General features: G+C 42.6%; 1 protein-coding gene across 3 annotated transcripts in view; it reads left to right on the plus strand.

The window, feature by feature from the left end:
* Window positions 1–2,440: 2,440 nt before the first annotated feature.
* phka1a (phosphorylase kinase, alpha 1a (muscle)) overlaps window positions 2,441–23,238 on the plus strand; it is a 38,878-nt gene continuing 18,080 nt past the window's right edge. Inside the window, exons 1-18 of one of the 3 annotated variants that reach the window (XR_002196111.3) lie at window positions 2,441–2,992; window positions 11,152–11,310; window positions 11,818–11,865; window positions 12,380–12,548; window positions 12,724–12,806; window positions 14,094–14,174; window positions 15,394–15,492; window positions 16,012–16,158; window positions 16,318–16,371; window positions 17,295–17,417; window positions 17,504–17,599; window positions 17,817–17,924; window positions 18,387–18,465; window positions 18,711–18,845; window positions 18,959–19,068; window positions 19,430–19,574; window positions 19,656–19,734; window positions 20,341–20,480. Coding sequence is in view for 2 of the 3 variants with exons in the window: in XM_020043536.3 (XP_019899095.1) it covers window positions 2,915–2,992; window positions 11,152–11,310; window positions 11,818–11,865; window positions 12,380–12,548; window positions 12,724–12,806; window positions 14,094–14,174; window positions 15,394–15,492; window positions 16,012–16,158; window positions 16,318–16,371; window positions 17,295–17,417; window positions 17,504–17,599; window positions 17,817–17,924; window positions 18,387–18,465; window positions 18,711–18,845; window positions 18,959–19,068; window positions 19,430–19,574; window positions 19,656–19,734; window positions 20,341–20,480 (1,933 nt within the window). In the remaining variant the exon portion in view is untranslated. The remainder of the gene's footprint in view (window positions 2,993–11,151; window positions 11,311–11,817; window positions 11,866–12,379; window positions 12,549–12,723; window positions 12,807–14,093; window positions 14,175–15,393; window positions 15,493–16,011; window positions 16,159–16,317; window positions 16,372–17,294; window positions 17,418–17,503; window positions 17,600–17,816; window positions 17,925–18,386; window positions 18,466–18,710; window positions 18,846–18,958; window positions 19,069–19,429; window positions 19,575–19,655; window positions 19,735–20,340; window positions 20,481–23,238) is intronic. The other 2 variants (XM_020043536.3, XM_010866127.4) reach the window with 2 other exon arrangements.

The raw sequence follows: 23,238 nt of genomic DNA on the forward strand, positions 1-23,238 counted from the left end.
CATATACCTTTTACTCAGAAGTGGCCAAGACCCGGTTACTTAGGAAGAGTCTTGGTGGTAACTCTTACATTTCACAGTCATTGTGTCTACTGCGCTCCTGGGAGCTTTTCATCTAAACTCGCAATCAATATTAAATCTGTAATACATGGAGTATACACTCACCTAAAGGATTATTAGGAACACCATACTAATACTGTGTTGGACCCCCTTTGGCCTTCAGAACTGCCTTAATTCTACGTGGCATTGATTCAACAAGGTGCTGAAAGCAGTCTTTAGAAATGTTGGCCCATATTGATAGGATAGCATCTTGCAGTCGATGGAGATTTGTGGGATGCACATCCAGGGCACGAAGTTCCCGTTCCACCACATCCCAAAGATGCTCTATTGGGTTGAGATCTGGTGACTGTGGGGGCCATTTCAGTACAGTGAACTCATTGTCATGTTCAAGAAACCAATTTGAAATGATTCGAGCTTTGTGAAATGGTTCATTATCCTGCTGGAGGTAGCCATCAGAGGATGGGTACATGGTGGTCATAAAGGGATGGACATGGTCAGAAACAATGCTCAGGTAGGCCGTGGCATTTAAACGACGCCCAATTGGCACTAAGGGGCCTAAAGTGTGCCAAGAAAACATCCCCCACACCATTACACCACCACCAGCAGCCTGCACAGTGGTAACAAGGCATGATGGATCCATGTTCTCATTCTACGCCAAATTCTGACTCTACCATCTGAATGTCTCAACAGAAATCGAGACACATCAGAACAGGCAACATTCTTCCAGTCTTCAACTGTCCAATTTTGGTGAGCTTGTGCAAATTGTAGCCTCTTTCCTATTTGTAGTGGAGATGAGTGGTACCCGGTGGGGTCTTCTGCTGTTGTAGCCCATCCGCCTCAAGGTTGTGCGTGTTGTGGCTTCACAAATGATTTGCTGCATACCTCGGTTGTAACGAGTGGTTATTTCAGTCAAAGTTGCTCTTCTATCAGCTTGAATCAGTCGGCCCATTCTCCTCTGACTTCTAGCATCAACAAGGCATTTTCGCCCACAGGACTGCCGCATACTGGATGTTTTTCCCTTTTCACACCATTCTTTGTAAACCCTAGAAATGGTTGTGTGTGAAAATCCCAGTAACTGAGCAGATTGTGAAATACTCAGACCGGCCCGTCTGGCACCAACAACCACGCCACGCTCAAAATTGCTTAAATCACATTTCTTTCCCATTCTGACATTCAGTTTGGAGTTCAGGAGATTGTCTTGACCAGGACCACACCCCTAAATGCATTGAAGCAACTGCCATGTGATTGGTTGATTAGATCATTGCATTAATGAGAAATTTAACTGGTGTTCCTAATAATCCTTTAGGTGAGTGTATAACAAAATGTGGAGAAGGTGAAAGGATCTGAATACTTCCCGGAGGCAAAGTATATGTTGTACAATACAAAAGAGAACCTCACATGACAGTTTTTCCCTTTTCTTGGCAAGAACAGTATCTAGATCCAGTCATTTATTTAATACTTGCGATGTCTGGTTAATTTGTCACTCACATGCCTTAATGATATTACAAATGGTTACCACTGTAACTGGACCAGTAAGAAGTGTTTTGTATGTACTCTGTAATATACAAAGGCTTTTCAGCCAATCAGCATGTATAGGTTCAGATATCTGATTTATGATATCCAACAAACCTTGGCTTTCAGTCAATCAGCGTCCAGAAACCAAACTAAGTCTGTAGTGTAAGGAAACAAAGTTTTATTAAGTTGAGGAGTATATGTCTGCCGCCACCAAGTGGCTAACACAATGTGGTGAACATGCATGCTGACTTCTCTTTTTCAGCACATGGCATAGGAGAGGTTTCTGCGGTAGCTTAGTCTATTTAGTTTAAACTTTATTACCTACAGTTTATTGAAAGATTTGAGAAATATTGAAGATATGTGATGATATAGATGATGATGTTGGTATTGCTTGCTGGGAGGAACAGTTTTGATAAATGGCTCCCTGTATAATACAGCAACACCTTATTGCCTTTATAAGGAAACCTACTTGTTAGTCAAATGTTAGTGCACTAGGATCGTCCCTAAACACAGACGGATGAACACAGACAATGTATACAATGTTTTCTTAAAAATATATTTTTAAAGCTAGCCCTAACGTTTTATATACTGTTAAACTCATGTCTTACCGCAAACTTAAATCAAGACCAAAAAGCTATAATATTTGTTTAAATTCTGACTTTGTGGCAGTGTACAGGGGATGTCGTTATGGAGATAAACCCACTTGTTATATAACCTTAAATACAACTGGAAGAGCTAGCCCCTTCTGTCCTTGCAGACACCTAAAACGTATTTCTTATACATCTGTTAACACGCCTCAATTATCATAACTATATAACTATACTATATCACAATCATATCTTAATCAATTTAGAATGCATTACTATATTTTGTTATTTGGTTGTTAGTTTGACTGTTACATCGTTGAATGTTTTCGCTCTCTTCCTGGTTGTAGTTTGTCCCATGTTAAAGAGGTGACAGTTCCGATATTTTTTTCTCTGCCGAAACCTGCTGTTAGTATTAATCCTATATCGATGGTGCAGGCAAGTTAGCTCATCTCTTTTCTTTTTTTCCCCACAACATTAATCTTATGACTTCAATGATGTGATAATGCAACGCAGTAAAATCCGAGGAGAGTTTTATCCGACAGTATCAATTGTGTTCATATTCTGATGCCATTGTTGCTAACCAGAAAAGTTGAGAAACTACCCTTTCGAACGTTTTTGGTCGCCTCTAAACTCGATTTTTTTTCACGGTGTTTTGTAACTTGGGATATTTGTAAAGTTATGGCAAGTCAAAAAAACTACTGACGTTCATCTTTTTCTAAACCACGGGTTTGTATGAATATTGTTAACCCAACAACATGAGAAGTCGAAGCAACTCGGGGGTCAAACTTGACAACTACGCTCGGATAGTACATCAAACCATACTTCAGTATCAAGTAAGTTGGCGTTCTAACTATTTTTCAGAACCATATGCCATTCAGTCTGACATTTAAACTAAAGGAACTGAAATGTCCATCACGACCTGACACGCTAACTATTGTGGAACACACCAGATCGCAGAATATGCATGTTGTTTACATACGTGTTCATATAAAGAAAGTATTATTGAAAAAGTATCTAATTTAAAACGATAAATTGTGCCTTTTTATTCACAGACACACACACACAGAGAGAGAGAGAGAGAGAGAGAGAGAGAGAGACAGCTTTGTAGTGCATAACACGAGGACCTTAGGGGAATAACAATGGATTTACATTTACAATCCTATTTGACCTAACCTTAAAACCAGATTTCTAAACCTTAACTTAATTCTAACCATAACCCTAAACATAACCCCTAAACTGAAAATAACCTTTCCCAAAGTCAGGATTTGACAAGAGGTTTTCCTTGGTGTGACACTTGGGAAGACTTATGAGGAGTTCTGGTCCTTGCTAGTAATTACACTTGTTCCCCACCAAAGAACGCACTGGGGAACATTGCTGTGTTCGTGTCTGCAGTAAGGTTGCCTATCAGTGCTTCTTCATGGCTCAGAGGCCTCCTATGCCCTATTTAGAGCACAACTTTTCATCACTGCCTTATTGGCTATAGGGTGACATTTGGGTTTCATCCTCAGAGTTCCTTCCTACGAGTCAGGTTTCACTCACTGGGCATGAAGGAACAGTGGACAAAAGCAAATATAGTGCCCTTTGTACTGGTAAGGAAATGTAGACCTCTACAGTGAATGTCTGGAACATGCTCACCATAATGTGGTAATAAGGTCAGATAGAACAGGAACACTGTCCTAGAGGTAGGACTAATTGTCAGCCACTGTCATCCACAGAACACTTCACCAGGTCTAAGGAGGATACACTGCAATATTGCAATAAAAAAAAAACAATAGTGGGGTTAATTTGCTTTAAAAGTACCTTAAATCTACCTTAAAGAGCCTGCAGCATTCTGGACAACGGTACTGTGGATGGATTGGGCCATTAATAATTTGTACTCAGGTGATTGGAAGAGGGAAGTGGAGGGAAAGACGTGTCAATTCCCCATAATCTGTTAAATGTGGTGGAAGTGATGTTATGATTTAGACTAGCTATGCACTTATGAGTTTTATAAAATAAAGTGCAACAAGTTGTTCTTATGAGATGTTTTATTGGAGAGCAAACAATTCCTGTTGCTTTCACATCATTGCTATAAATCATACACAGTAATAAATACAGGCCATGTGGATTCAACTCTTACCCTACAAGGTCTGGAGCCTGCTGGTTTTCTGTTCTACCTCATCATTAATTGCACCCTTCTGGTGTCCCAAGTCTAAATAGGGTCTTGTCCCAATATCCTCACTTGCGCCCATGTGTCCCTCAATTGCGCATTCTCGCTAAGGGGTGCAAGACGGGTCACTAGTGTTTATTCTTGTAGGGTGTCCCAATTCTGTAGTCTTGTTCTCCCGGGGTGATCATCAGCACCCTCTTGTGCAAGTGTGCATCAGACCTGATTTTACTATAGGCTATTATCCAGAATTCCTGTAGTGTTGTGCCGTTTCGAACAGTTGTTTTGGCGCAGGTAGGACAACCGGGTTGAGTGGCGACCGTAGAACTGTCCCAATTCTGCTCTTAACAGCTTCGGGCCATTGCGCACTTACGCCGCTAAGGGCACTTTCAAAAGGTGTGCACTTTGCGGAAGACCATAGAGCGTATTGTGGATATTGGGACAGGACCCATGTCCCTGATTAGAGCTGCAATGAAAAAACGTGGATCGGATTTGTTGGTCCAGCACATCCCACCAATGCTCAATCGGATTTAGATCTGGGGAATTTGGAGGCCAGGGCAACACCTTGAACTGGTCATCATGTTCCTCAAACATGAACAATGTGTGCAGAGTGACAGGGTGCATTATCCTGCTGAAAGGGGCCATGGCCATCAAGGAATAATGCCATTGTAAGAAATTCAGCCGTTCGTATAGTGCTGAAATAGTGATCACGTACCCGGTCGTTAAGGGAGAGACTAATTCAATTATTTATTGCAGCATTCGATAGTCTATTGTTCATGATGTTACACACTCAATCTTAATAACTCGATCTCACTGTAAAGATTGCTAGTCATTCTATACATTGAAGGGTCGGTCTACCTATCACAGATTGCATCTCGAACCGCCATGCCAGATGGTCAACGTAAACATTTCACATTCCGGAGGTAATCAGAGTGCGACCTACTGAAAGAGAATCTAAAGAAAGATGTTTTTGTTGTTCTCATTATCTAGGCACATTGAACTTTCTATAAAACATGTGCTCATATGATTCTACAACATGAAGGGGTGTACCTGGTCTGCAACAATGTTTAGGAAGGTGGCACTTGTCAAATTGACAGACCCAGGGTTTCCCAGCCGAACATCGCCCAGAGCATTAAACTCCCTCCACCGGCTTGTTGTCTTCCCCACATTTCATCCTGGTGCCATCACTTCCCCAGGTAAACGGCGCACACATACACGGTTGTCCACGTGATATAAAGGAAAACGGGAGTCATTGGACCGGACATCATTCTTCCACTGCTCCAAGGTCCAGTTCCGACACTCACATGCCCATTGTAGATGCTTTTGACAGTGTACAGGGCTAATCAAGGGCAGTGTGACCGATTTGCAGCTACGCAGCTCCATACGCTGCTGGGTGCAATGCATTGTGTTTTGACACATGCCTCCCGTAACCATCGTTAACATTTTGTGTGACTTGTGCCACAACAGACCTTCTGTCAGTTCATCGCAGATGGTATAGCCTCTGATGCCCTCGTGCATCGATGACCCTTGGGCGCCCAGCACCCTGTCGCCAGTTTGTGGTTTGTCCCTCCTTGAACCACTGTCGGTAGGCACTGAATATCTAGTTCCTGCTGACCGGGAGCACCCCACAAGCCTTGCCATTTTGGGGGATATTCTGACACAGTCATCCATAAGTTTGGCCCCTCTCAAAGTCCCTGAGGTCTTTACTCTTGCCCGTTTCTTCTATATCCAACACACTGACTACGAGAACTGATTGCTCGCTTACCATCTAACCTACCCAGACTTTGACATGTGCCCTTGTTTGGAGATGATCAACGTTATTTGCTTCACCTCTGAGTGGTCATGGTTTGGCTCATCAGTGCATACCTGATATCTAATTCATTTTAATAGGCTGCGAGAGAATGCATAGCCCCTGCCGGCCAATCCACCAGAAGAGCAATCAGAAAATGGTATCGGCCTGCCCAAAATAAATCCCTATTTTGGACATGTATGGTTGCCACTGGTACTGAGTCAAATGTCTTCATTGATGATTTAATTGGTAACCGTACAAATTCTGAGAAAAATCTTGTCTTTTCAGATGCAAGCAAATGCCCCATAAGCTCATTGGACCATACTTCATTAAGCAACAGGACAATAACCCCAAACCCACCACCATAGATACCAAATACTTTTCAGTGCCAAAAGCTGGAAAGTTCTTAACTGGCCAAGTCAGTCACCCGATCTAATTCTGATTTGGCATGCCCTCACAGTGTGAAACCAAGACTGAAGTCATCCTGAAACAAGCAGGGAGAAACTGCATTGTCCGGTGTGTTCAGTGGGCCACAGATTTTAGGCAGGCATTGCTTGCCAAGGATATGTTACCAAATACTACAGATTAGTGCAATCACTTTCTTTCTCTGATGAGAGTGGTGAAACTCAACCCTGTCTTTTACATTTTCACTGGTTGTTGTGATTGTTGAGGGTGCGCAAGTGTCCATTTCCAACCAAGCAACCTAACCCTGACCAAAATCATTGTTTTACCATTGTTTAAAAAGGCAAGTTGATTGAGAACAGCAATGACCTGGGGGGAATGTTACGGGGAGAGGAGGATCAATTGGAGTAAACTTTCTTGCTCAGGGACAGAACAGCATAGCTTTCCCCTTAGTGTTAGGGCCTTTCGGACACTAGTCAGATGCCCTAACCACTAGGCCAAATGAAACAACTGACTTTCAGCTTTATTTCAAGGGGTTGAAAGAAAAATATTATTTGAAACATTTAGGAATTGCAACCATTTTCATACACAGACCTCTTATTTCATGGGCTCAAATGTTATTGGACAGATCAACACAATCATAAATAAAATGTTCAATTTTAATAGTTTTTCGAGAATCCTTTGCAGGCAATTACTGCTTAAAGTCTGGTATGCATGGACATCACCAAACGCTGGGTTTCCTCCTTTGTGATGCTTTGCCAGGCCTTTAATGCAGCTGTCTTCAGTTGTTTGTTAGTTTTGTCTTCAGCAAGTGAAATGCATGCTCGATCGGGTTGAGATTAGGTGATTGACCCTGTCCTTGTAGAATATTCCACTTATTTGCCATAAACTCCTGGGTTGTTTTTGGTCATTGTCCATCTGTAAAGTGAAGCGGGCGGCTGAATCTGAGCAGACAATACATCCCTGTACCCTTCAGAATACACCCGACTGCTTCTGTCACATCATCAATAAACACTAGTGACCCAGTGCCATTGAAAGCCGGGCATGCCCATACCTTCACACTGCCTCCACCATGTTTAACACATTATGTGATATGCTTCAGATCATGAGCCGTTCCAAGCCTTCTCCATACTTTCTTCTTCCCATCATGCTGGTGCAGGTTAATCTTAGTTTCATCTGTCCAAAGAATGCTGTTCCAGAACTGAGCTGGCAGTATTAGATGTATTTTTGCAATGTCTATTCTGGCCTTTCGATTGTTGAGGCTTATGAATGGTTTGCACCTTGTGGTGAACCCTCTGTATTTTCTCTTGTGAAGTCTTTTCTTCATGGTAGACTTGGATAATGAAATGCCTAAATTGTGGAGAGTGATCTTCACTTGGCTGGATGTTGTGAAGGGATTTTTCTTTACCATTGAAAGGATCTTACGATCATCCACCACTGTTGTTTTCCATGGACATCCAGGCCTTTTTGTGTTGCAGAGGTCACCAGTGCGTTCTTTTTTCTCAGTCAAACTGTTGATTTGACCACTCCTAATGTTCCTGCTACAGTATTTTTTATTTTTTTTGCTGGCTAAGGATGGCCTGTTTCACTCGCTTTGAAAGCTCCTTTGACCAATGTTGTGGGTTCACAGCAACAGCTTCCAAATGTGAACTCCACACCTGTAATCAACTCCAGACCTTTTAACTGTTTTATTGATGAAGAAATAATGAAGGAATAGCCCACCCCTGTCCATGAAACAGCTTTTGAGTCAACTGTCCAATTACTTTTGGTCCCTTGAAAAAGTGGGGGCTACATATTAAAGAGCTGTTATTCCTAAACCCTTCCTCTAATTTGGGTGTGTACCCTCAACTTAAAACTGAGAGACTGCACTTTAAGCCCATATTCATTATTTAACTGTAGCTTGAATATATTCAGCCAAAATAACAAACTTGTGTCAGTGTCCAATTATTTCCGGACCTTACTGTATCTGCAGACTGCGATGTTGTGTGTGTTGCTGGGCAGCTTCAGTGTGGTGCTTTTATTATTTTCACTTTGCTTGGTAAGGTATATTGCTGCTGTAACTTGATGGCCCTCACATCCTTCTCTTAGAGTGTATCCATCGTTTTCCGCATCATGATGTCTTTGAGGAGCAGGTTCAATACATTTTAGTCACAGACAGTGGGTGTGATAGGAGGGTAGGCCTCCTCCACTTGAGACCAAGCAGCCTTCAACTTTGCAGCATTGTCTGTAACCAGCGCAAATACCTTCTGCGGCCCAAGGTCATTAATGGCTTACTTTCGTCCACAATGTAGGGGCCTGTGTGTCTGTTGTCTTGTGTCGGTGCTCTTCTAGACCACAGGTTGAGGGGTGGAGATGCTGTTCGTAATTATTGCAGTGAAATATGCACTCTATAGTTGCTTGACCTTCACATGAATTTTGTTGAACTCTGCATCCAGCAAATGAGTAAACAAAGAAATGTAACATTTATGGAAATTTGAATTAGCCCTCCTGAATTAGCATGTTTAACCCTGCAACAACCCACATAGAAGCAAAAGCTTGCTGAAAGTGTTAAAAAGAAACAATATAAACTACTTTGCTTTAGGCCACTATTTGCTAGTTAACTGTAATATGATATGTTGTATAAAATATATTCACCCCTGTAATGTAATCAAAACGTACCTGAAAGTCTTTGGCTCAGACAGTCGAGTGGTGCGGGCTCCATAGTGCAACATGGATGTGAAAGATTCTGAGATTCGTCTGTACATGTGAATGGAGAAGGCGTGTGATTGGACAATGCGCTGTGCCTTTGAAAATGTGCTATGCCTGTGATGGGACAGTGCGCTGTGCTTTTGAGGGGACAATGTGCTGTGCGTGCACAGGGTTGCATTTCTACTGGCAGGTGAAGTGAATAACACTGATTATATCGCAAGTGGACCTTCTGTCCTCAAAGTTGATGTGTTGGGAGCCGGAAAATTATGCAAGCGTAAGGATCTGAGTGACTTTTACAGGGGCCAAATTGTGATGGCTAGACAACTGGGTCAGAGCATCTCAAACTGCAGCCCTTGTGGGATGTTCCTGGTCTGCAGTGGTCAGTACCTATCAAAACTATTCCAAGGAAGGAAAAGTGGTGAACCGGTGTCAGGGTCATATACGGCCAAGGCTCACTGAGGCACATGGGGAGCGAAGGCTGGCCTGTGTAGTCCGATCCAACAGATGAGCTACCGTAGCTCAAATTGCTGAAAACGTTAATGCTGATAGAAATGTGTCAGAACACACAGTGCATTGCTGTTTGTTGTGTATGGGGCTGCATAGTCGCAGACCAGTCAGGGTTCCCATGCTGACCCCTGTCCACCCCCGAAAGCGCCTACAATGGACAAGTGAGCATCTGAACTGGACCACAGAGTAATGGAAGAAGGTGGCCTGGTCTGATGAATCTTGTTTCCTTTTACATCATGTGGATGGCCGTGTGCATGTGCGTCACTTACCTGGAGAACACATGGCACCAGGATGCACTATGGGAAGGAGGCAAGCCGGCGGAGGCAGTATGATGCTTTGGGAAATGTTCTGCAGGGAAACCCTGGGTCCTGCCATTCATGTGGATGTTACTTTGACACGAACCACCTACCTGAGCATTGTTGCAGACCATGTGCACCCTTTCATGGCAACGGTATTCCCTGATGGCATTGGCCTCTTTCAGTAGGATAAAGCACCCAAAGCGCCACAAAGTAAAAATGTTTCAGGAATGGTTTGAGGAACACAACAACAAGTTCAAGGTGTTGACCTGGCCTCCAAATTCCCCAGATCTGAATCTAACAGGTCCGATCCATGGAGGCCCCACCTTGCAAATTACAGGACTTAAGGGATCTGCTGCTAACGTCTTGGTGCCAGATACCACAGCACACCTTCAGAGGTCTAGTGGAGTCCATGCCTTCGACGGGTCAGTGCAGTCTTGGCCCCAAAAGGGGGACCTACACAATATTAGGCAGGTGGTCATAATGTTATGTCTGTTCGTTGTAAGACCTTGGACCACACCTCAGGACTACCAGGCCCGAATTACTTGTAGCTGTCCCTGTCCAAAGTTCATCTGGTTGTGTTGCAGATCAAGTTGCTGACAATATCTGACGGTTTTGGCTACCACTCCGCTGCCCACCCCCAGACTCTGGATGCAGCCAACATGCATTTATTAATTATTACAATTTGTACTCTTAAAATGTTCACCCGGTACGGCCAGAAGAGGACTGGCCACCCCTCAGAGGATGGTTCAACCCTGTTGTTGCTTGGTCTTTGGGGTTTCAGGCTTTGTGTTTTGTAAAAGCACTTTGTGACAACTGCTGATGTAAAAAAGGCTTTATAATATATATTTGGATTGATTGATTAGTTGATTAATCTCTTCTGATTATCGCATTTGTCTTGACAGGATCAAAACGAGGGAGGCTTAAGATAGCTGCTTTATATCTTCTCATAAATAAACTATTTCAGTTGTCTTCTATCTTCAATTTAATCTCCAATTTGAGATTCCAATCTCAAATTGGAATCTCTTTCAATCTGACTCATCTCTTAATATAACATCTGTGTTATGTGTGTTTACAGAATCTTGATAACATAATGCAGACTGGGATAGGGCCCTGTGACTGGAGTAATTTCTGATTATTGACCAACTGACCTTTTGCTTGCAGGACCCAGTGACTGGTCTCCTCCCGGCCAGTGGAGAGCAGCCTGATGCATGGGTTAGAGACAACGTCTACAGCATCCTGTCAGTCTGGGCTCTCAGTCTGGCCTACAGGAAGAATGCTGACAGAGATGAAGACAAGGCCAAGGCCTATGAATTGGAACAGGTACTGTTGATTATAGTAGTTTTTGTCTGTTTTTTCAAAAGCAGAAAGGGACCAGGCTAAGGCCTTGGAAATGAAACAGGATAATAATTCTTTAGTGTTAAGGGGAGGGGCTGAGGGTGAATTCAATGTGGAGAGCTTATTAAAGGACCTTTACTGGTTTTATGTGTCCCAAGAAGATGTAGACCCTCCCTACATTGAAGGCATAGCTTTTAGGGTAGCGATCATAAGGCATGTAGTAAAATCCCTGCCAAAATAGATTAGGATCTATGAGATTCTTGATAATATAATATCTTATGGGGTTACTAGTAGTAGTGCAGGTCCTTCCAGCTAGTTGGTTATTTAAGCAATGAGCCCGTGTGTGGTCAGTGGTTTAGAGTTTCATTTCTTGGATGGAGCGACGAGGCGATGAAAAGGGCAAAGTTGAACCTGTTTGCCTGCTGATCGGAGGGGTGTAGTGAATTACTGGTCTGTCTAACTTTCTGTCTGTCTCCCTCTCTTTCATTGCAGAGTGTGGTAAAGCTAATGAGGGGTGTTCTACAATGCATAATGAGACAGGTAGGTATCACACATATGAGATTCATATGCCCCTTATTGAAAATGCAGCTTTGTTTAATGTGCTGTAAAGGCAAACCATTTTCCCCTTTAAAAAGATCTTGTAACAAACATTGGAAAAAGAGGGATAGCACTGAAAGTATACATAAAAGAAAATTTTGTCTGTCCTGGTTGCACTAAAGTGTACACCTCTCAACTAATACTTATGGAAGCATCCTTCACTTTGGTTACAGCAGAAAGTATTTGTCGATAGAGTTGAGAAGGACAGTTTTTATTTTTTTTATTCATTCTTCTGCTTTGATAGTCATCCAACACATCAGTTTATTTTCCACTCTGGCTGGCAAAGATAAACACTTATCATAATGAATGTTCATCCAGCATTGTTTATACTAAGGTGTTTCTAAACAAGTTTCATGAGTATATAAACTATCTATGCTAATGTAATCAAATCCAAAATATCAACCTTTTTCCAGAAAGTTATTTCAATTTTAACAGAATGCTGTTTTTGATCCCGTAGCTGGACAAGGTGGAGAAGTTTAAGTACAGCAAGAGCACAGTCGACTGCCTCCATGCTAAGTACAACACCAGGACATGCGCTACCGTTGTCGGGGACGATCAATGGGGGCACCTGCAGGTGGATGCTACCTCCTTGTTCCTGTTGTTCCTCGCACAGATGACAGCCTCTGGTAAAGTTTGTGCGGAGGCGGTAACATTAGTGTGTATTGCGTGTGTTGGTGCCTGTATGTTGTCACATCTATTGGGTTTGATAGCATTTAATGACCCCATTTAAGACATTACTGTATGTCTTCAAAATTATTCTTTATGTTCTCATGATGCAATGTATTTTATTTTACACTGCAGGACTTCACATCGTGTACACTCAGGACGAGGTGGATGTGGTCCAGAACCTCATGTTCTACATCGAGGCTGCTTACAAAGTGGCTGTAGGTTTTTCTTCAAGCTCTGTGTAGTGCTTATGAACTGTCATAGGACTTAAATAGAGGTTATCTGCGTTCCTTGCAACTGACGAAATAGCTGTATGTTTTTAAGTGCTGGTTATGAGCTGTCATGTGTGTTAATATAGTGGTTATATTCTTTCATTGGTTCAGCTTATTTGGTGGCTTTACATTTCTATCCAAACTACAGTAGCGTTGACCGAAAGGATGACATAACCGCCTATGGACGATGTCTGACAGCCATCGTTGATGGCGTCACCATGTCGAAAAACAATGTTTTACTCTATTTCAACTTGACTTGCGCTGCATGGGTCCACCAATGCCCTAGCGTGCAGCGCAGTGAGTGACCAGCAGGGCAACATGCCAGTTGGTTTCTTTCCTTCAAACTGAACTCTGAACCACGAAGCCAGTTCCACTTGTCTTCTTAAATGCCGCTGTCTAAGCAGAGCCTGATTTGGTCTTGTGAAACTAGGTGCCTGCATTTAACGAAGATGTGGAACGGAAAACCAGCAGGATCCAGTCAGTGTAGGCCCGGGGTTCCCAAACGTCTTTTGGCCGACCGACCCCATTTCGATATCTAAAGATCCTTGCAACCCCAACCATGTGAAGAAAAATTATATAATCATATTTTTTATTTGAGGCTATAAGAGTCAATTGTAAAAGATTCTCCCTTGACCCCATTTTCATATCAGGTGACCCCACATGGGGTCACGAACCCCTAGTTTGGGAACCTCTGTTGTAGGCTAAGAGTTTGAATACCCCTGGTCGGTTCCCATATTTCACTATTTGCCACATGTCCTTCATTTTTCAAAACGTACAGTTTGTGGTATTGGATTATTAACCTAATGCAAGAGAATAATAAAGATTGTAAAAGAGTGAAAGCGGAGAACAGCAAGCATCACTAAATATGTAATTGGGTGTCACCCCATTGATCACAGAATGTACACCGCTTTCTTGGAATAAAACAAAGACGATTACATTGTCTATTGATGATGTTTGGAAAGGTGGTTGGGATCATGTGTAAACCCAGACATCGCTGAGCCTTAATAGAAACTACTAGAAGTGAAGAATCTGTTAATGACACATGACTAGCGTCTATGTAGTAGTTACATACAGCATATTATATAGGGCTCTATAGTACTGTAAAATGCCTCTCAAGTTGTTAACTGTAATCGAAATTTGATGTGTCGGTTTTCTGCTTAGTCATTCTGCTATGTACAGTTGTTATGAACACTTTATAAATGCTCTATGAATGTTTGTATGTTTCTCTTTCAGGACTATGGGATGTGGGAGAGAGGCGACAAGACAAACCAGGGGATCCCTGAGCTTAATGCTAGCTCCATTGGCATGGCTAAAGTGAGGTTGCTTAAACACACACGTACACACACACACGCACGCCACAGAGAAGGGTTTCAAAAGGTCCTTATTCCCTGCGGTCACAAAAGGACACGCATAATGATTCACACCTGTGTGTCAGCCGACCTTTATCAAGCTGCGTTGGAAATAGAGACAGATGACCTGATGGTACGACTAGCGCCTTGCTTCCTAAACATAATGGTCACTCCATTTGTGTTAACCGGTCTCTTCCCATACTTTCATTCTCCTCTGTCAATCTACTACTCCTTTCGCTCATCCCGCCTTTTCTGTACACTTGGCCATGGTTACGTATTTATTGGAATGCGATTAGTCGTTTCTAAATGTAGAGATTTCTTTTCAATGCAGAATCAACCTTCTTTGCCCTTTCGTCAGCTGCTCACTCACTCATTCACTAAGTCACTCCCTTGACCGGTTCAAGACGTGATCTGGTTAGATTTAAGAAAGAGGGGCAGGCGGGCGCGACCCCGGTGTATTTATGGTTAAAGACTTTTTTAAATGGCACTCCGTTCAAACAGTAATAAAGCAATTGTGGATGAAGCAATAGACCCGTTTCACTCCACGTTCCATCTAATCCCACAATGCACCTTAATTTTACGCTTCTTATTCTGTCTTTCTCTCAACGTCTTGCTGCCTACATTTCTCCAACCCTTTGCCCTGTCCAGATTCATGTCCGCAACAAATGGACTCATTCATTCTCACACACACACACACACACACACACAGCAGCTGAGAATGCTGATATGGTGGACTGCAGTTGGGTTTCACAAATTTTTTCCGTCAACACACACACGCGCACACACAGTTATTCCTAGTATAGTGACACTGGCCTAAACCTTCAATGGCGTTCTCTGGTGTCAGATTCCAAGCATTGGCTACAGGAGCTTCTTAGAAGTTCATCTTGCTTTGAAATGAGATGTTACACTAGTAAATCAACATTGTAAATAAAATAACTTTTCAATCATATTAGAAATGATACAACCGTTTTATTATACTTTCAATGTTTAATATACTGTTAGATAATTTTATTAGTTGTTTAAAGTTTGTGTGTGACAGAGTTTGTGTAAAAGTCATTATGTAGTTCTGTACATAGCCTTTTGTGAGGCCTTTGAAGACCTTCTGAAGGTTATGTAACCATTGTGACAAGGAAATGTAGCCTTTATGTCAGAGTTGCGTCCCTAGAAAGGTGTTATTTCCACAGGCAGCCCTGGAAGCCCTGGATGAGCTGAACCTGTTTGGAGCTAAAGGAGGACCTGGTTCTGTGGTGCATGCTCTGGCTGACGACATACAGCACTGTCAGGTACACACACAGATGCACGCACACAGACACAGACACAGGCACACGTTACACAATACACGCGTGCACACACATGCTACATGTAACACATGCACACGTTACATGTTACAAGTTACACATTACACACACACACACACACACACGTTACACATAACAGAGACACACATGCGCACGCACACACACCCACACACACACACGTTACACATTACGCGCACACACAAACACGTTACACATTACACACAGATGCGCGCACACGCACAAACACACGCGCACACCAACATGCTACATGTCACATGTTACACATTACACGCATTGCGCACGCATGCATGCACGTGTGTGCACACTTCATGCATTACACGTTACACACACATGCACTACACATCACACACACACACGTTACACATTACAGAATACACAATGTCAGTTTATCAAGGGATACTCTTTTTTGTCAAATTTGAATGTACACTTCTCTCTCTCCTTCTCTGCCCACTTACTTCCTCTCCATTTTTTCCATTTCTGCAGTCTATCCTCAACTCCATGCTTCCCAGGGCATCTATGTCTAAAGAGGTGGATGCTGGAGTTCTGTCCATCATCACATACCCAGCTTTCGCTGTAGAGGACATCTCTATAGTCAACACCACCAAGGAGGAGATCATATCCAAGCTACAGGTCAGGACAGTGTTATGTGCTATGCCATCTTTTTTGTTGATCACATACAGTATGGCAGGGCTATTTAGTTCATAGTCTAAAACATCACTAGCACTGAGCAGTATTAGACTAGTTTGGCTTAGCATAATTCTTTGTTTTTCTCCGTTTCTCTTTTCTAAGGGTCGATATGGATGCTGTAGGTTTCTCAGGGATGGACACAAAACCCCTAAAGAAGTAAAGACATGTACTCTCTGTGTATCACCCTTTTTCATGTACATCTTTCTGACAGTTTTTCTCCTTCTTTTCCAACGTGTCTCCTCAGCTGTTATTGCTCTCTCCATCTTTTCTCTCCCCACCTTCTCTCTGCGAGTGGATTCATACATTATCACAATGCCCAGTTCAGCCAGGCACACATTAGATTACATGCGTGTGCAGCGATGGGAGCTGTTCAAACTGAGTGCTTTAGTCAGGGTTTTATTGGACTCAGCAGGTAATGTGAATGTCACTATGGAAGCTCTTTCTAAAGTGCAACATAAATTGTTCCTAATATAGTTTTTCGGCTTTTAATGTTACTGCTTCGTAGAAATTTTACATTTGTAAAAGTCTATAGGCTTGCTTCATTTAGTCATGCTAAATAAAAACATGATTTTTATCACATTTATCAAATGCAACATGCAAATTTCTTCTGCAGCATCTTTAATCTTCCAGGTCTTGTTTCCAGGTACTTTTTTGTGTTGTTAGTTTCAACAGCGCATGCAGTTTAATTTCTCCCCAGTCAATTAGAGATATAAATTGCCAGTAGTCTAAATGACAGGCTTTTTATTGTATGAGGTTTTTGACATTTTTGTAATTTTCTATTTATGGCTTTTGGCATTTAATATTACATTTTAATACTTTATGTGAATCTTATATTGTTTATAAATACTGTAGTTCTCTTATTCTTCCATTCACTTTCAAATCCTTCCATTTCATCCCTCCCTTCTAAAAAGAAAAGTTCCTTGCTTTGATGTTGGTTCCCTTATTTGCTCAGAAACAACATAATTCTGAAACTATACTTTTTAATATCTTTCGTTGTTCTTCCTGGCTTCCCATTAAATTAAGGAAACTCTTACTGTTCCCTTCTTAATTCTGTGGTTCTATTTCCTCTCTCGTCCCAGGACCCTAATCGTCTGTACTATGAGTCAGCTGAGTTGAAGCTGTTTGAGAACATAGAGTGTGAATGGCCTCTGTTTTGGACCTACCTCATACTGGATGGAGTCTTTACCAACAGTCCCGAACAGGTACGTGTACATGGTAGGTTATAAGGTCTTAGAACACTGTTAGCAACTGCTATGACTGCTCATAAACTATTGGGTTTCTTTCTCAGGTTGAGGAATACAGAGAAGCTCTGGATGGGATTCTAATTAAACAGAAGAATGGGATCCATCTGCTACCAGAGCTTTACAGCGTTCCACCTGACAGGGTAAGGCTGGATCAGATGAATCGATCAATCGATCTGTCTGTTGCCAGAACTTAGTGTTCGTCCTGTTAATATAAATAGTAATTTACCCTTTTCCCACTCAACTGACCTAAATGGTTGGAAACAAGTGCTTAATGAAATCAATAATTCTCTCAAAGTGTGTCTACTTCCTAAGTTAGCTGTCTGACTTTAGTATTCTGCTTTCTGGAACCCTCAACAGGTGGATGAGGAGTATTTGAACCCACACTCTGTGGAGAGAGTCCCCCTGGGGAAGCTCCCTTTGAAGTGGGGACAGTCTCTGTATGTCCTGGGCAATCTACTAGCAGAGGTGAGAGGTCACAGACTGCTAGCTTGTGTTTAGCAGGGTTGGGGTCAAGTCTTTTTATTCCTGTCGCTTCACAAAGTAAACCAAAAATGATATCCAATTGAAAACCATAGGACAAAATTGGATTAGACCTCCGCTCTGGTAGCTACAGTAGAGTGTATAATAGAAGTCTTCATAATGTTATATGGTTGTCACATTTTGCTGCTTTGAATCAAAACAGGATTATATATAATAATTTCTTGCTCCACACTTCCAGGTCAAAAAGGTAAAACCTTTCCCATATTAATAAGATAATAGCAGTAGCATGTATTTTATATATATATTTTCCCTATTTATAACTCTGGCGAGGATTTGAATCAATATAGCTTCTCATTAGTCAGAAGTGAGGGGCCAATAAGGCCAGGTTGTGATAGCCAGGTTTTGAATGTAAATGAATGACCTCTCCTGATCTTCACTGTTCTACAGGGTTTCCTGGCCCCTGGTGAGATAGACCCTCTCAACCGACGTTTCTCCACTATCCCAAAGCCTGACGTTGTGGTGCAGGGTATGATGGTTTTGTCTGTGATTTCAGTGCACATTAGCCTTACGTGTTTATTAGCCTGCCGTTGCATTTCTAGGTACGATCGCTTTGTGTCTATGGTCACCTAACGTTCCTGTGTGTTATTAGTGTGTGTAAACCTGAAATGGTCAATTTGACGGCCCGTCTTTTATGTCTAAATCAAAGATTGATAGCTTTGCTGATTGATTTTAATGATTGTGGTTGTTCTGACTTCTCTTCCTCTCCCATAGTGTCTATTCTGGCAGAGAACGAGGAGATCAAGGCGTTGCTGATGAAGAACGGGATAGAGGTGCAGACAGTAGCCGACATCCACCCCATCCACGTCCAGCCTGCTAGGGTGCTCAGCCACATCTATGCACGCCTGGGTAGACCATTCTCAATCACTGTCTGTGGAGGGAGAGGGACTGATTGACTGTTGAAGGACACATCTGGGCGCTTGTAGGCCAGGTTTTCATGGATCCCTTCTCTTCTCTCTCAGGGCGTAATCAGAGGTTAGGGCTGACCGGTAGACCATACAGGAGGATTGGATGTCTCGGGACCTCTAAGTTCTATGTCATTCGCAAAACCATCTTCGCCTTCACACCACAGGTGGGTTCAATACCATACTATGCCATGAGTGCAAGGCAAATGCACGTGAATTCCCTAACAATAATCTTTTATTCATATCATTTACCCATCTTTTAGGTAAAAATGCACTTAATGCATGACTTAACTTGAGCGATAGGAATAGTTTTCATTTTATTTGTTTTTATGAATTATTTTATTACCTGTGTTATTTTACACAGACTCATTTTTATCACAGGTGCCAAAAATTTGATGTGACAGTGCATAGTACTGTACAAATGTATCACCTGCAGAAACATCACACCAAAATGGGCACTGATAATATTTAAATATTTTGTCATCCAACCATTCCTAAATTTGGGAGAGTTTGTCCCTCTCTCTCCAGTTCATAGACCATCAGCAGTTTTACTTGGCGTTGGACAACCAAATGATTGTGGACATGCTTCGTACAGACCTCTCCTACCTCTCCTCTCGTTGGAGGATGACTGGAAGACCCACCGTCACCTTTCCCATATCACAGACCATGTTGAGTGAGTTACAAAATGTGTGCGTGTGTGCGTGTGTGCGTGTGTGCGTGTGCGTGCGCGCGCTCATTACCATTTGTGTTTCAGCTGAAGACCACTCAGACCTAGACCCTGCGGTCCTGGCCACTCTGAAGAAGCTACAGGATGGGTACTATGGTGGAGCAAGGTTGGTTAACAACCCTCCCCCACACCCACTTATGTAATGGAACTTCTTCTGCAGTTGGGTGCGTTAATAGTATAATTCCAGTTCATCTAGATGCAGGGGGATGGAAAGAGTGAGTGCAGTTTGAAGGTGGTCTGTTCCATTAGGTGTGATAAATAGAAAAAAAAAAATAACGGTTGAAAAATATCTCATCAGAGATTCCTTATAGCTATGAGGGAAACAAAACGTGTAGCCAGAATTAAAGTTCGGCATTCTCAATTACCACCGCTAACGTTAGGTTCACTCCGTTAGGTTCACTCCGTTAGGTTCACTGGGTTTGATGCAGTCAAGACCACTATCGTGTAATAACAAATAATAGTTCATGACAACTATTGCATATTACATAACAAGCAATAATTTTCACTAGGCCAGGAATCAGCTAGGTTGCTATCTTTCCTGGTCCCAGCTCCTCTTAACTCACGGTCCCACACCATGCAGTCCCTTCCCTGTTGCCTGCTTTAGTATCTGCTCTGCTTCTGTTAAATGTTTCAATTTTTGAACGTCCACACCCTGTCCATCAATCATTATTTCTGCCATTTCTCTGTCTCCTAACTGTTTCCCTTTCTCCAGGATCCAGACGGGGAAGCTCTCTGAGTTTCTGACCACTTCCTGTTTTGCCAAGCTTAGCTTCCTGGATGGTGGTAAGCATGCTGGAATGGCAGGACATGACGATGAGGATGACGAAGACCATGGCTTGACCTTCGATGGTGGTGAGCAGTAGGCAGGGAAAAAGAGAGAGAGAGTGGCTGTATCTTGGCTATGTTTTTCTGGTCAGGTCTGTGGCAATAAGCAGACCACTTTCCACTTACCTCACTCATTCTGGTCACCAATTTTTTTGCCACTGAGATGTTTCCTGCTGGGGCATACCCTTCACCAGGCAGGGGCAAGAAATGGATCGGCGTGGACCAACCTAAAGAAGAAAAATTATGATGGTGATGTTCATGGCTGGCTCTAGCCTTTTGGGGGCCCTAGCCAAATTAGATTTTGGACTGCTTTTCGCTTATGCCTAGAACGGGCCCAGGTAATGTTGCTTTGAGTGGGCTCGGTTCTGGTAATGTCTCTAGAAGGACCTGACGTAGTCCTGAAATGACACATGTCCAGCCACAGTTTCAGGAACCGGAAGTGTCAGCAACTATCAGTAACAGATGGAGACACTGTAGCATGCAAATTAAAATCACTAAATACAGGCAAACTACAGCTTATTACCAAACAGAGTTTGTTTCTACGCTGACGTTATGATCACTCACAACCCTGGCGTTGAAAGTGCTGTGCTTCACCATCTGTACCAGGTGGGACCTAAACTAAAATTTCGTATTGATGTAATGTGTAAACAGTAAGGTGGGTTTTAATTGCACAAACACAGACGGGACTGGTGGAATAAAAAGAAAACTGATCAGGAGCGGGAGTACAGTATGTGTTCTTTATGTGGATCTCACCAGACTTCAACTCCAACTCTGGGTGCTTTTCATGAGAGGAAGAAAAAGGACAAGGAAACATGACATGAGTGCTCCTAATCCTGTCTGTGTCCTGTAGACCGGACTGGAGCCTGTTTGAAGTGATGCTAGCTCCCTTGCATAATCCTCTGCTTTGGGCCTTGGGCAGTGTGGATTCGCCTTTCTCTTAGCCTCATGGTTGAGCCTGTCAGTCCTCTGGTTCCTCCCAGAGATGAGAAGGGTCACTTGTTTTTTAGGGGATAAGGAGACAATTATCCCCACTAGCGCCCATGGTTGTGGCTGATTGCCAGATACTCACCCCGAGCGGGGCTGCTGCTGGGTCTACAACAACAATTAGAACTACCACTTTTTGTACAACTATGAACAACATCTGGAATCTAATCAAGTTTTATTGCAATTATTGAATTATATATCAACAGCTGAGACATGTAATGTTATTTGTTTTTCAACCCCCTAGATCCTTTTATGTGGGGTAACTCTTTACCCAGTTTGCTCCAACCCTTTATATTTCACCATTTGTTTATAGCAAACTGTGGATAACTATACGGCTCATGGACCTGCATGTCATTTGGATACTGAGAAGGTGGAGCCCTTTGTTCTAGTTCCAATCCGTGTTTTATTTCTTCTTGCCATCGACAAAATTACACATTGGATAAAAAAGTCCCCTGAACCAGTTTTGACTCAAGGACAAATTAGTTATGCCATTATTTATATTCTAACATTTCTATATTTTTCTTTTTTTTGATGGGCCTGGCACATCAGTCCATAAAATATGGTTTGCAGATATTGATTTTATACACCGATCGGCCATAATATTATGACCACCTGCCTAATATTGTGTAGGTCCCCTTTTTGCCACCATAACAGCCCTATCCAGTCGAGTCATGGACTCCTCTTGACCTCTGAAGTTGTGCTGTGGTATTTGGCACCAAGACTTTAGCAGCAGATCCTTTAAGTCCTGTAAGTTGCGAGGTGGGGCCTCAGACCTGTTTGTCCAGCACATCCCACAGATGCTCGATTGGGTTGAGATCTGGGGAATTTGGAGGCCTAGTCAACATCTTGAACTCGTTGTTGTGTTCCTCAAACCATTCCTGAACAATTTTTGCTTTGTGGCAGGGCGCATTATCCGTCCAGGCCACCACCTTTCATTTCTCCGTGGTCCAGTTCAGATGCTCACTTGCCCATTGTGGGCGCTTTCAGCAGTGGACAGGGGTCAGCATGGGCACCCTGACTGGTCTGCGGCTATGCTGCCCCATACGTAACAAATTGCAATGCACTATGTGTTCTGACACCTTTCTATCAGTACCAGCATTCACTTTTTCAGCAATTTGAGCTACAGTAGCTCATCTGTTGGATCGGACCACATAAGCCAGTCTTTGCTCCCCACGTTCATCAGTGAGCCATGACCCTGTCGCCAGTTCACCATTTTTCCTTCCTTGGACCACTTTTGATAGGTACTGACCACTGTAGACCAGGAATACCCCAAAAGGGCTGCAGTTTTGTAGATGCTCTGACCCAGTCATCTAGTCATCACAATTTGGCCCTTGTCAAAGTCGCTCAGATCCTTACTTTTTCCTGCCTCTAACACTTTCACTTTGAGGACAATGTTCACTTGCTGCCTAATATATCCCACCCACTGATCGGTGCCATAATAACAAGATTATCAGTGTTATTTACTTCACCTGTCAGTGGTCATTATGTTATGGCTGATCTTGCAAACAGTGTCAAGACAACATGTTATAAAATGTAGTTTGACCACACGGTGGTGCTGAAATGGAGTCATGTTTATTTCTTGATCTGTGTTACTCATTGATGTGATTTTGTACTTGTGCTCAGGTATATGGGCATCTGTACCATATAATGGCATCTCAAAAACCCTATAATATATATATATATATTTTTTATTAATTAAAATGATCAACCTTGCAAGCAGTTGCAAAAGGAACTTTATTCCAAATACCCTTTTGTGCTACGCACCTGCCCAGGTTCATGTAGGTGTGCGGTGTTGTTGCTA

This window comes from Esox lucius, chromosome 24 (assembly GCF_011004845.1).
Source record: "Esox lucius isolate fEsoLuc1 chromosome 24, fEsoLuc1.pri, whole genome shotgun sequence".
NCBI lineage: Eukaryota > Metazoa > Chordata > Actinopteri > Esociformes > Esocidae > Esox > Esox lucius.